Source organism: Terrapene carolina, unplaced genomic scaffold (assembly GCF_002925995.2).
Source record: "Terrapene carolina triunguis isolate 2854851 unplaced genomic scaffold, T_m_triunguis-2.0 Scaffold130, whole genome shotgun sequence".
Lineage (NCBI taxonomy): Eukaryota > Metazoa > Chordata > Testudines > Emydidae > Terrapene > Terrapene triunguis.
In genome coordinates this window covers 25111-38929 of record NW_020664481.1, presented here as the reverse complement: position 1 = coordinate 38929, position 13819 = coordinate 25111, and the positions used below count along the sequence as shown (strand labels likewise).

Here is a 13819-nt window from a genome sequence, read left to right as displayed (position 1 = left end):
CTGTGACGGCGGGGGAGGGGCCTGACGCAATGTACCCAGAACCCCTCGCGGGACTGCTTTGCATCATCCGGGCATTGCGATCTCAACCCATAATTCCAATGGGCGCCGGAGACTCCGGGAACTGTGGGATAGGTACCATAGTGCAATGCGCCGGAAGTCGACGCTAGCCTCGGTACTGTGGACGCGGTCCGCCGACTTCATGCACTTAGAGCATTTTAGGTGGGGACACACACAATCGGCTGCATACAACCGGTTTCTATAAAACCGGCTTCTATAAATCCGACCTAATTTTGTAGTGTAGACATAGCCTTAGACTCCTGAAAACTCTAAGTTTTTGTTTGTTTGTAGAAAACTTAGAAATTAGCTGACAGGAATACTGTATCTAATTCCTATATAAAAAAAGAGAATTAAATATTAGACCCACTCAGCTCTAAGAGTAACATGTTCTCACATCCTGTGTCAAGTCCCTTAAGGGTTTAAAATTTTAATGTATATTCACCCATGAAAGCTTATGCTCCAATACATCTGTTAGTCTTAAAGGTGCCATAGGACTCTCTGTTCTCAATGTATATTCTGACTTTTTTACTATCTCTTGAATACAACAATTGAAAGTGTAGAAAAATCTAGACTACTTTCTATCACTTTTTTGCAATTCACCAAGCTTGGAATAGATCATTTAACTTTTGGAAACATCCTACTAGGGCAAGGCCCCTGTAAGTTTACACTGCACCTGCCTGGGGCCCTAGGGGTGTTACCCCACTACAAATAATAGAAGTGAAACCAACACTTTCAAGTCACTGTCACAGTATTGGCAACCCCAAATGTTCAAAAATTATGAATCAGGCTCACCAAAAATAATGAGATTGGCTTTAAAATAATGAGATTATGTAAAAATAATAGATTTGGTGATCTTTTTATTTGCCTTCTGCTTTTTGAGCCTTTAGGGTGTACTGGGGTCTCATTGTGAAGCTTTCTCCACAACCATGAGGGCTAATAACATCATTTTTCTTTAAGAATGAAGGCTGAAATCATCACATATCCACTTGACGCCAGGAGCTGGGGCTTTAGGGAAAACAATAATTATAATGAGACTCATGACAAAATTGTGAGAGTTGACAACACTGCTTTCACTTCTGTTTAGAGGCTAGATACTTTCAAGAAGGCTCTTAAACACAACACTACAGTGATTGAGTTGCAGTTCTCACAGGAGAATATTTAAAACCAAACACCAAGAAAATTCTAGATTTTGAAGTTGAGAAAAAAAAAATAGAGACTTCTGAGGTCTATCAGGTCCACTGCAGACAGGAAAGGAAAATAAACAGGAATGGTAGCTCTGGGCAGCTCTTCCTCTTGAAAGAAAGTTGGAGGGTTAAATCTTCTAGTCTTTAATCAAGTAAAACTTCTATTGCCATCAGTGCCTCCACTCACAGATATTAACAAGCGCTCAGTAACTATACACTTCATACTTATATATCTGAACCATCTTATCCCGGGCTACATATTTTATACACATTGGCTCAGGGACTACATTTTCTGGCATATTCTGAACAGTGCTGAGCACATAGGTGGTGCCCAGTGAATAATACAAATCATGACAATCGTTGACTTTTTGGACTCTGTGGATGCAATTTCTGTTCTTTGTTCTGGAATTGGCCTGAATACAGCTGAAACCCTAAGAATTTGAGGCACAAACACATCAGATACTCATATGATACTTTCTCATTCCTTCCTTTTCTCAAACTCACAACAAAAAATGACTGAAGAAAATGTTTTTTGGTTAAAATGTAAAATTGCACATCGGCCATTGCTCTACAGCCCAGCAGGGGCAGAACCTGCCACACTTGGGAGTTAAGTGATCTCCTCTCATCTGTCTCTCTTTCTTTCTTCATGCTTCCTGACCTCTGTACTGCTTTTTATACTGTTAACCTTGACATCCTTCCCAGCTGCCTGGGATTGTTTGCTGGCATTTCAGAGAACTGGTCTTCTTGGTTTTGCTCCCATCTATCAGGGTCCTCCTTTTCCCCCCAGCATGCAGCAGAGAGGCTGGTCCAGTGGATAGGAGCCCCTAGGGTTACCATATTCAAACATTTTAAAAAGAGGACACTCCACGGGACCCCGGTCCTGCCCCCGGCCCCACCCCAACTCCGCCCCTTCCCTGCCCCAACCCTTCCCCACCCCCATTCCAACCCTTTCCCCAAAGTCCCTGCCCCAACTCTGCCCCCTCCTCTGAGCACCCCACATTCCCCCTCCTCCCTCCGGCTCTGATCTTGGTTGAGGGTTGCTAAGTGCTTCCCTGCTCCCCACTCACCCTGCAGCCCCTGCACCCCACCCCGCTCCTGCAGCCTCTGTGCCCCCTGCTCCCCACTGGCCCTGCATCCCCTGCACCCCCCCGCCCCCCACCTGCCCTGCCCCTGCGCCCCCCCTGCCCCTGCAGCCTCTATGCCCCTGCCTGCCCTGCTCCTCCTCGCCCTGCAGCCTCTGCACCCCCCCGCCCCTGCAGCCTCTGTGCCCCCTGCTCCCCACTAACCCTGCAGCCCCTGCACCCGCCGCCCCGCAGCCTCTGTGCCCCCGTCTGCCCTGCCCCTGCGCCCCCCTGCTCCTGCAGCCTCTATGCCCCTGCCTGCCCTGCTCCTCCTCGCCCTGCAGCCTCTGCACCCCCCCCCCGCCTGCCCTGCTCCCCCGCTCCCCCAGCAGCCTCTGCCTGGCGGGGGCTTCGGATGCTCAGCGGCGACCAGGGCAGCGCGGGTCCCTGCAGCCCCGGCACACGCCGCACTCCCTGCCCCGCAGCCTCCTTCCTGCCGCGCGGGGTGGTGGGGCCGCAGGAAGGGTCCCCCAGTGGCCGGGGAGTCCCTGCCCGTGAGGGAAGCCCGAGCCGTTGGCTGGGCCCGGCCTCCCCGTGGTCCTGCGGGCTTGGCTGGGGCGCGCGGTCCGCCCGGCCTCCGGGGGCAGCAGCGGCCCCTTTGCCGCCTTCTGCAGCTGCGCCCCTCCTACCCCTGCCCGAGCTCGCTACAATGTAGCTGGGCTGCGCTTCGGACCCGGCAGGTCGTGCTGGGGCCGGGCGGACCCTGGCTTATGCTGCCTCCCTATTTCCCCGGACATGTCCGGCTTTTTGGTAATTCCCCCCGGACGGGGATTTGAGTACCAAAAAGCCGGACATGTCCGGGGAAATCCAGACGTATGGTAACCCTAGGAGCCCCCATAGACTGCCTGTGTAACCTCAGGCTAGTGCCTTAGGGACAGAGTTTCAAATGTTTTTAGGCACCCAAAGATGCAGCTAGGCATCTAGTGGGATTTACAAAGCATCTAACCTTCTAGGTGCTTTTGAAAATCCCACTAGGTGCTTTAAATACCATTGAAAATCTGGCCCTTAGTCTCTCTATGCCTCAGTGCCCCATGTGTACAAAATACTGACTCTCTGCCTCAGGGGCACCTCTTCTCTGCAGAACTCACATTCCACACTAATTAGGCTTTGTTTACACTATGCACCTTCTAGGACACAGCTGTGTTACTACGGCCATGTCATTAAAGTAGCTGTTGTTTGTCCACAGGATAGAGCTCTCCTGCTAACACAAAACTCCCCCCCCCCCATGAGTGGCAGCAGCTCACACTGGTGCTTTTCATCAGTAAAACTTTTGTTGTTTTTGGGGGGGGTATTTAAAAAAACCACCCCTGAACAACAAAAGTTTTGCCAACAAAGTTCCAGCGTAGACAAAGCCTAAGGCTGTGCTGTATTTAAGAGCTCTGCCTGGGAGCACACCTCCTGTATGAAACTTGGGCAGGGAAGGCACACCCCCAATGACACCCCTGTGGTCTAGCCTCAGGAGAGCCAGGAACAAAGAGTTAGCGCCAGATTCAGGAACCAGGCAAGTGAGCAGGGCTGGAGTGGGACAAGAAGGAGGTAGGAGCAGGTCTGAAGCAAGGCAGGCACAGGAGCAATCACTGCTTCAGGTGTGAGCATTGCTGCTGAGCTTAAATGCAGACCTGTTGGTTCCTTGCAGCCAATTGTCTAGGCTGGCCAATCAGGTGATTCTGCTGCAGCCCAGCTGGGTACATTGACTGGCCTGAGGGATGAGCCCCAGACTCAGCTGAGGGAACTCAAGCCCATAGTTCTTGACAGCATCTGTGCATTATTGTCGTGGCATGTAGATACTAAGGTGGGGCAGTAGATGGATGCGAGACTGAGGGGGAGCAGGTTTTTTTCAGCCAAGGGAAGTTGCACTATGTTTTTGAGTGGAAACTAGAAGGCAGAAAGATAAAATTACTGCAGCTGAATCTGGGGATTGGTGGGTGGGAACATGGGAACTGTGTGGTGGAGGGAGAGGAATTTCATAAAAAAACCAAACAAACTCAACCTGTGGTGTCTCATCCCCTTGATCATTCTGGGTATGGCTATACTACCATGCTGTACAAGCCCATCTGGAATCCTGGTGTACAGGGCCGGCTCTGGCTTTTTGGCCGCCCCAAGCAAAAAAGAAAAAAAAAAAAACAGGGTGGCCAGAATGGCAAAGCAAAAAAAAAAAAACCTGCAGCGCGGCCGGAGCCAGAGGGGGGAGAGAGAAGGGGTGTGGGCCCCAGGGCTCTGCACTGCTCCGGTCGGCTAGGAGGGAAGGACGCAGGCTGCCCTGCCGGGCTTGCTGAAGGGTGCTCCCGTCCTCTGCGCCGCTGCCCCCTACAGGGCAGCCGGAGCAGAACACCACCACCAAAAAAAAAAAAAAAGCGGCCGTTCCGCCCTAGGATTGGGCAGAATGCCGCCTCCTACAAGCTGCCGCCCCAAGCACCAGCTTGCTCGGCTGGTGCCTGGAGCTGGCCCTGCTGGTGTAACCCCGTTGGGGTTTAGAGAGCATAGCCCCTTTAAATCTTTTTCCTAAGGGGGGAGGGGGAGCAGTGAGAGAAAGGAGGGAAACTCCAGAGGGTGGCTTTGGAGCTCCAGAGAGAGAAGGACTGTAGCCCGCAGGCCCTCAGAAAGTGAAGCAGCAGAGAACCTGCCTGAAGCCTGGGAAGAACAGGGCGGCTGATCGGGGACACCCCAGGACAGGAGCCAGGAGGAGCACTGTGCCAGGAAGGAATCACCCAAGCAGGACAGGCTGGAGCTGGACCTAGTATCACTGCTACCTAGAGCTGCATTGGACTGTGGGTACTGGGGCTTGTGACTCTGCATTGGGAATAAGGAGGGAGGCTGCTAGTTAGTTAAGTGGGGAGGTAGTCGCTTTGTGTGGCTTTGCAAAGAACGGCAGAAGAGGGCACTGGAGGGGTTTGTTGGGGAAAGTTTACTGGTGCCGAAGACGACTAGGAGCACCCAAGACTCACCACTGGACTGGAACTTTGCTCAGGACTCCTGAACTCTGTGTGTAGACACATTGCTCGGTGCCTGCCCTTTCAGACTGTGCTACCACTGGGCCTGTGGGGTTTTGGTTTGAATGCAACCCTGTTTTACCGCTTCCCCCTATATTTCCCCTTGTTGTTTTTCTCCTCTCATCCCTCTGTAAATAAATATTTCCCTTTCTTATATCCATTGTACTTTTCCTGTGGGTGTGTGTGTTCACTCTGGGGGGTTTGGAACAGGTGCCCCTGGGATGGAAGGGATTATTCCTGCACGTGCTTTCTCTTGGCCAGAGCTGCCTGCAGAGCAGACTCCATCTCGGCTACGAGGGCGCTAAAGTTACACTGGTTTATGTACTCGTGTTGATAGCCTATGCTGGGGTCTATGCCACTGCATCTTCAGTGCTACTTTTAGCCATGCTAGGTAGATGAAAGCTAGTGCAGGTATGTCTACCCAAGCTACAATCACACCGGTATTTGCAGTGTAGATATACTGTCTGCCTAGAGGTCATATCCCTCTCTGCCACACTTCATCTGTCTTTATCTTTTTTAATTGTTTACTCTTTAGCGTAAGGACTGTGACCTCCTCTGTTTGGAAAGCACCCGGCACAGCATAGGTCCCACCAACTATCTCAATAGTGAAAAAGTTTTGGGGGAAGGGACAATAATGCTAGAGAAGCTGAGGATCCAAAACGGGATAGGTAAAACAATGTAGGACTGTAGCTCTTCAATAGTGAATATCTTTTAGAAAAACTTACAGAATTTAATAGAAAATTATATGCCTGTGATAGAATTCTGTAGGCTGGTTTAAAAGCCATAAAAAGGATCTTACTATTCTATATATATTTTTGAGTCATTTCTATAGAACCCTGTTGGTTTCCATCCTTATTAAATTCTATAGAACCTTTTCATAAGGGTGGCTTAAATTGTTGTAATATCCTGTCTTTTCTGCACAGTATAAGTCCTGTTCAATGTTAAAATAATATAAAGTTTTAGTGTTGCAGTACCTGGGGCCACAGGGAATAGTGTCCAAATTAAAAAAAAGGCATAAGAAAACCAGACACACAATTGGAAGAGAAGTGCAGATAGTATATTTAAAATTTGGAAATGTACATCAGTACATGAAGAATCCCTGCCTCTCATTGCATATTGAAATGTATAACTAGGGCCCTACCAATTTCACGGTCATAGGATTTTAAAAATCTTAAATTTCATGATTTAGGATATTTAAATCTGAAATTTCATGGTGTTGTAACTGTAGGGTTCCTGACCCAACTCTGAAGGCAGCAGCACAGAAGTAAGGGTGGCATGGTATGGTATTGCAACCCTTACTTCTGCGCTGCTGCTGGTGATACACTGCCTTCAGAGCTGGGCATCTGGCCAACAGCCACTGCTCTCCAGCCACCCAGCTCTGAAGGCAGCGTAGAAGTAAAGGTGGCAATACCGCAACCCCCCCAACAGTAATTTTGCGACTACCCCCACAACCCTCTTTTGGGTTGGGACTCCCAGTTTGAGAAACACTGGTCTCCCCTGTGAAATCTGTATAGTATAGGGTAAAAATACACAGGACCAGATTTCACGATCCATAACACGTTTTTCACAGCCATGAATTTGGTAAAACTATGTAACATGATAATTCCTGTCAGACAGGGTGTGGATTTTGTTTCTGGAGCAGAAATAGATTGATTTACTAATTGTTCACAGAAGACAGGAGCTTTCTTGCACTATTTCACTCAAGGTTATACAGACAGACTGACAACTGCACATCTTATAATCACTTGGCCACATTTATGGTCTCAAAGGCTTTGACATCTGGAAACTTGTCACAGGAGAAATTAACGAGCAGTTGCTTGGTTCCACTCTTGGTGGGAATGATTTCAAGGGGTACTTTGGAACTCTGCCTGGGCTGTAGTGAGGGCATTCTAAAAAACAGAAACAAAAGGAGAAATATCAGTTGAAAACATCCTTGTATTTTATATTTGAGTTTCCCTGCCAGCCATCCTCCCTATGCATTGCTGTCAGTAGGGAGGAGGAGCTATACAATGGGCTTCCAAAAGGGCCTAAAGAAGTTAAATCTCCAATGCTGACTTGGGTACCTAGCTCCTTTCGGCCACTTTGGAGATCCCTACTGTGAGTATGCGATAGATGATTCACAGTTTTGTTATCATTTTCACTTCCATTTAAGAATATGCAGGTGTTAGACTAAAGGGCATAGACAAATAGAATTTTGGCAGGCATTTGTACCTGCCAAGTGCATCTAGAAGTTTGTGTGTGCAGTTCTGTGAAGGCAGATGGAGGTCTGGCTGCAAATTTACCCTTCCTGGTTCTAATGTAAGATACCAGCATTACAAGACATTAATGATCCAAACATACAAGAAAAATCAACTGGATAGCATCTATTGTATTCCAGTTCCTTATAGCTGTCCCATTCCTCATCTATCAGTAGCAATACACTAGTGCCCCCTAATAAGTAAGGGTTTCAATTTATTGATCTAACCCCTACTGTATTTCTACATTTCCCAAAACAATGACATTTCTTGAATTTCAAAGCCAAGGTTGAAAAATCATATATGCCATTGGTTACTATTTAGGAGAAATAGTCTCTTGTTTTAAAAAAGTATTTATCACAATATTCACCACTCCTTCCATTCTGTCCCTCCATAATTAATATATTTTATCTCTAAATACACAAATTTTATAGCTTTCAAACTCTTAGCATGGCTGGCTTTCTAAACATTATGATTTGGGTCTGGATTATTAAAACCCAGCCTCTTTGTATCAGTAGTTTTCCCATATACTAGTTGCAGGAGGAATTTTGCACCAGCAGTAGTTGTACGTGGAGAGAGATGGGGGTACATTTTCAGAAGGATGGCCTTCTTTTGAGGGTACAATTTCGGTCTGAAAAATTTGAACTTATTGAAATGTTCACATTTTGAAATGCAGGCACAAATCTGCATACTTGCACCTCTACCTACCTGATATTGGTGAAAATCAGAGAGAGAGACAAATACTCAGATTTGCACACACACACAGTTCATTTAAAAAGGTTTTAAGAAGGACCCAAGGTTAACAGGTACAGCTTTTTTGTGTAGAAACCATCACTTACTCTGTATCATGCCTTGTATAGTAGGGTGTGACCTGGTTGGCACTGCCAGAATATTCAAGTTTGATAGATTGCACCTGCAGACTGGCTGCCAGGGCCTCAACTCCACTGAATGTTTACCCCACTTATATCATTTAGACTTTTACCCAACGTGTGAGTGCAATCAGGTAAGTGGGTGAATAAATAGCAGCAACTTGTGCCCACAGTTATTGGTACCTACAAACTGCAGTGCCAAAAGAAAGGTCAGGTTCAGGCCTCATTAAAAATCAGGTCTTTTTTTCCTTGAGTCTCATTTCCACAGACAGACCTCCGTGGTCACAGCCAGAAGGAAAAAGGTGTCATGCCAACATTTGCTTCAAAAACACCCAACCCTAAGTCCTGTTGTGCGTATCTTTTGTGTTAAGAAGTTGATGCTTCTTGTACTTACTCTATCTTGAGCTTTCCTTTCAGCAGGTCACTGCCTTCTGCCTGCAGCACGCAGTCTTTCACCTCTTGATCGAGAGGATTGGTAAATACCACTTCCACATTCACTGGTTCATTCACCTTTGCATCACTAAGCACCTGCACAGACCAAACACTTGCATGATCACATTCTGAAGCAGAAAATGATGTTATGATTCATTAAATGTTGGGCACTCTTAAGACACCCCACCATGGCAGGATGAGAACAGAGCATCTCTCTCAATGGTAAAGACAGTCGATGTAGGAAGCAAAAGATACAATCTAAACCACCTTTCACCTTCCCCTTTCCCCAATGCTAAAGCTGGGCTCAGATTAACTGTGTGAGGCAGCTAAAGCACTCTTTCTCTCCATGTGGCAAAGGGACAGATCTTTACCTGCATGACAAGGTCAGGGTTATCCAGAGTGATGTTTCTTCCCACCACCATATCAATCCCACTTTCAACTTGACACAAAGCTGTTACTTGAATCATGTTGTCGCTTGTTAAATTTTGCTGGTACTCAGCATACGTTATCTTAATGGGAAACTGTTTCTCTGAAAGGAAAAAATAACACAAAATTTAAAAAATAAATAGGATGAGATGCACTTGTAAAAGTCTAACAAATTTCATTCACCTAAAATGAGTATTTTCCTATCACCCACTATCTGGTGCTAGACAGGACATGAGCTTTCCCTGCTTTTCTCTCACTTCTTGCTGCATTGCCTGTCTGGGGGGTTGGTTTCTCTTCTTCAATTCCTTCTGCGTCATTTTCTGCCCCTTTTTTCCTCCCCATTGTTCTTTCTGGAAGGTGATGAAGCAGATAACTTGCCACTTTGCATTTCATTAACTAGTTAGTGTCTATTTAATTGTCATGGGAAAGTCCTCTCAGGCCCTATCCAGGACTAATTCCCTAAGATGCACATCACTTGGACCTGCTTGTGTCTGTGTGTACTTGCATTTTCTCAAGCTTTCCTCTATCTGCTCTTTATCCAAAGTTATTTTACAGCATTTTCCTTCTGTACTAATAATTCAGGCTTCTTTTTGTTCAAAATATAGTATAAACAAGGCATTTCAGCCACTTTTGAATCATCAATAATTTCATTCCCCCCCATGAACCAGCTTTCTTCCCTTTACTGTGCTGCTTCTTCCCATTATAAAAATCCATGTAACTTTTCAGAAGCCCTTTGGCTGCCATTAACTCATCTTGCTTTTTCGTTGTCCTTATCTTTTCCATGCTAGCTTCTGTTAACAGAGTATTCTGGTTTACTTGCCACCACCTCTTCATTTCTGGTATGTTTTCCCCGCCCCCCTGTATCTGAGCAGTGTTTGGGAACCATATGGGAAATGTTTTATTTCTTAGATTTTTCTCTTTTAGAGGAACTTTAACCTGCTTTGGATTAATGATGGTGTCTCTTAGGAATCCTCAGCCTCCTTCCATGCTGGAATTTAAGACCCTCTCCCATTGCACCTTTCTTAGTAGATTTCTTCATTCCCTCAGTTTTGCCACCTTTACATCTAATTCTCTCATACTGTTATGACAAACTTGTTTCTTTGGTTACACAATTATATGAAAAATTACCTTCTTCAGGACCAAGAGTATGTGAAAGGGAGTCTTTCCAGACCTCATGAATTGGCTTCCCAGTGTACACGACGGTCCAAGCAGTCATATTTGCCTTTACAGTCTTAGCATCAGAGGTCAAATTTCTGAGAACCAAGATTAGGCTGACATCTTTGCCAATCTCTAAGGAGCCATCCACCTTGAACTTCCCTGAAATGTCAGGCTTTTGATCAATTTCTGGTCGCTTCTCTGTTGTGGAACTGAAACCAAGTTCTCGCCTCAGCTTTGTACGAGCCTTTTCATACACTTCTCTTTCTTTCTGAGAGCCTATGAGAGAGAGAGAGTGAGCCATGAAAATAATAAAAAAAAACAGTAAAATATGTCCATTTTTAAATGTTGTATGCAGGGTAGTTGTAGCAGCATTGGTCCTAGGATATTTAGAGAGACAACCATCTTGTCTCTCCACTTTTAACTGACAAGCCTGATGCTTACCCAGCAGGATGTAGGGCCCTGGCAGATCTGCCTCCAGGGGAGACAGAGCAACTGTTTACTGCAGCCACTATTAACCTGTTTGATGAGTGACAAGCATCCATTCATTTCAGAGTTGCTGTCCTTAAACTTGAGAGCATTAAATCTGTTAATTCCAGAGAGGAACTAAAGCTTAGTTCCCAAACCTTCCCTCATCCAACTTTTCCTAGGGCTGTATAAGTGGTAAATATAAATTTCAACTTGCTTCACTTTATTATGTAACACGAAGCAGCCCTCTAAACTGATGGGATTGACAGGCCTGCAGTTTACATGAACAGGCCCTACTCTAATGAGGGTTTGAATTATCAGCCCTTCCCCCGTTTAGACATTTTGAATAGCACTCTTTGTGTCTTACTCTTGTTTGCACATGCAAACTTAGCTAACAGATGTTTGTGTTCTGTATTTTGTACTGGCAAAACTGAAGGCACAAATTTAGAAGTCGGTTGAGGTCCTTTTGAAAGGGTTGCCCTTCTTGTGGAGTTTGCTATCTGTCTATCTTAGGTTTCTATACAGTACCTGTAAACTATCTAATAACTGTTGTTCAATAGCAAATGCAATTTGAGCAGCCTGTGTTATCATGGACAGGACATGTTTTGCACAATGTAATTAAGAGCAACGTTACCCAGGTCTCATGAGTCAAAACTGACATATCAGAAATGGTATGGCACAATACTATACCTTCTGTCTTCCTCCTTTTCTTAGCGCAGTAGGAGTCAAAAGTGTTACTTTTGCCCTAGCTGTTGTAGTACTTGCTAAAGAACTGGCTCCTATTACAATGTTTCTACCATTTTAAGAACTAAGCTTTTGTGCTACTATCAAGAAACAGAGGATTTTCTCTTTACCTTCTGCATATTTGTAATTATTAGTGACATCTACACGGGCATAACTGCCTACTGCCTTGGTGCTGGTGAACTGGCCAATTGACTTGGTCTCAGAAGAGATCGGCTTTGCCTCTCTAGTCCTAATGTCGTAAGTCCAGGTGATACGGTCTGCATTCACCTCAGCAAATACGAATGGAGAGTCATAGTCCAGGTCTACATCGCCTTCTTTGATGGCTATAAGTGAAGCAGGACCACACTGAAATATTCCTAGAGTATCAAGGAAAAGAAAATCAATTAGGGCTAGACTAGTCAAAACACTGTAATAGAATGTAAGCAATGCACATTAGACATAATCTGTGTGTCAAGGACCCCTGAATTATACAGGGGTCCCCTGCTTTAACATTTTCCTGAATTAAAATCCCTGTACCAGCACTTTGCTCCTGGGGAGTTGCATCCAGAATTTGCCATCCATTGTAGGAGGGCCCCAGGTCACTTCGGGTAAACCAGCTTTCATTCCAGACATGGAAATTCCTAGAGACAAGAATAAACGTGGTAAACAACTAATGTGTGACAGTTTTGTGTAGCAAGTTTCTGAGGGTCACTGATTGTATCCACTTCTATAAGCCCAGATTTTCTCATCTGACCAAATTGTTCAAGCTGAAGGACCAGCCAAACAAACAAAACCAGAGGCTTCATGTTGCCTGTGAGGTTCCTTGAGCCAGGAACCAGTTTGGCCCAGGACACAACTCACTGCAGCTTTAGGGGAGTTCTAAATTATGTTCAGCTGTTTACAGCCCCAAAAGCATATTGTGGCAGCCAGGGATTACAGGAGTGCAGCAGTGCTCTGGACACATCCTGTGAACTGGGAGTTGCCAGTAGGGTGATCCCAAAATTTCCCTTCCCCTAGGGGAACCCTCAGGTTGCTGATGAAGATGGCTTTCTGGCTACTCTTTGCTGCTAGCAGAAAGACCATATGGGAGAATGGGGTCCATAAATACATTAAATGGCTGCACAACTTAATACATTTCCTAGCCACACATTATACCCCCTAACAAAGCATTCTCAGTGAGGCATGGTTTCCCAATGGTTTCTGTATTGGTCTCTAATAGCTAAGAAAATAACAAAATGGTAAATGAAACAGCATAAATATTAATTACTTTATTGCTGTTATAAGCTATGTGAAATAAGAAATTATCCTGATTCTGGATCAGGCATGTCTCAGCAAGTAATGGTCCTCATTAAGGGCCCTCAACACTTCCAGCCTCCCACTAATTTACAGGAAATGCACTCCTTGTCTGTCATTTAGAGCTTACTATAGCAAATGTAATTCTGTATATGTTCTCTCCTGAGACTGAATATTTCAGACTTGATCCTGAGAATCTCAACCTGAAGTTCTGGATGGGAGTTTCATTGGGAAATGTAAAATCAACAAGAATTTTATGTCTGAGATAACTGAAAACAATCCCAGACATTTTATAAAAAGCGACAGAGTCCTGTGGCACCTTATAGACTAACAGACGAAGTGGGTATTCACCCATGAAAGCTTATGCTCCAATACATCTGTTAGTCTATAACAGTGGTTCACAAAATGTAACAGGGGGTTCTCGGGGAAAAATTCCCTAATGGCGGACAGACTTGTCCCTAGGGACCCCAGGCAGCATGGGGCCAACAGCCCGGAGCCCCTAGACTTCCAAGAGCTAAGCAGATCAAAGCAAGCAGATCTATCGCACTGGGGAGACTTCACCTCCTTTTCCATTTCTTATAAGGAGTCTTGAAGGTTGATATTTTTTGCTGTTTTTAAAATTAAATAGGCAGCTAGTATTGTTTTTAAAATTATTATGAAGAACAAGTTTAAGCTTTGTTGTAACGTGCGTTGTTTGCCTGGACTGCTCAAGACCTGAATGCTTGTGTAGGAGGAACTCTTTGAGTTGGCTTCTTAAATACCTTCATGTTGTTTCACATCCCATACTCCTTGATGAAACATAGGAGCCATGTCTTATAAAAGGCTTATTCAAAGTGATACAAGCTACGAAAGTGAGACCTTGGAAGA

General features: G+C 45.3%; 1 protein-coding gene across 1 annotated transcript; it reads right to left on the bottom strand.

Annotated features, from left to right (window-relative positions):
- Positions 1 to 6740: 6740 nt before the first annotated feature.
- LOC112104424 (protein-glutamine gamma-glutamyltransferase E-like) lies at positions 6741 to 12300 on the bottom strand (the record flags this gene model as incomplete). Its single annotated transcript, XM_026652638.1, has 6 exons — positions 6741 to 7241; positions 8850 to 8983; positions 9259 to 9416; positions 10442 to 10747; positions 11791 to 12036; positions 12197 to 12300. Coding segments are annotated over 6 exons (1096 nt in total), but the record flags the coding sequence as incomplete, so codon positions are not given.
- Between the last annotated feature and the right edge of the window lie 1519 nt (positions 12301 to 13819).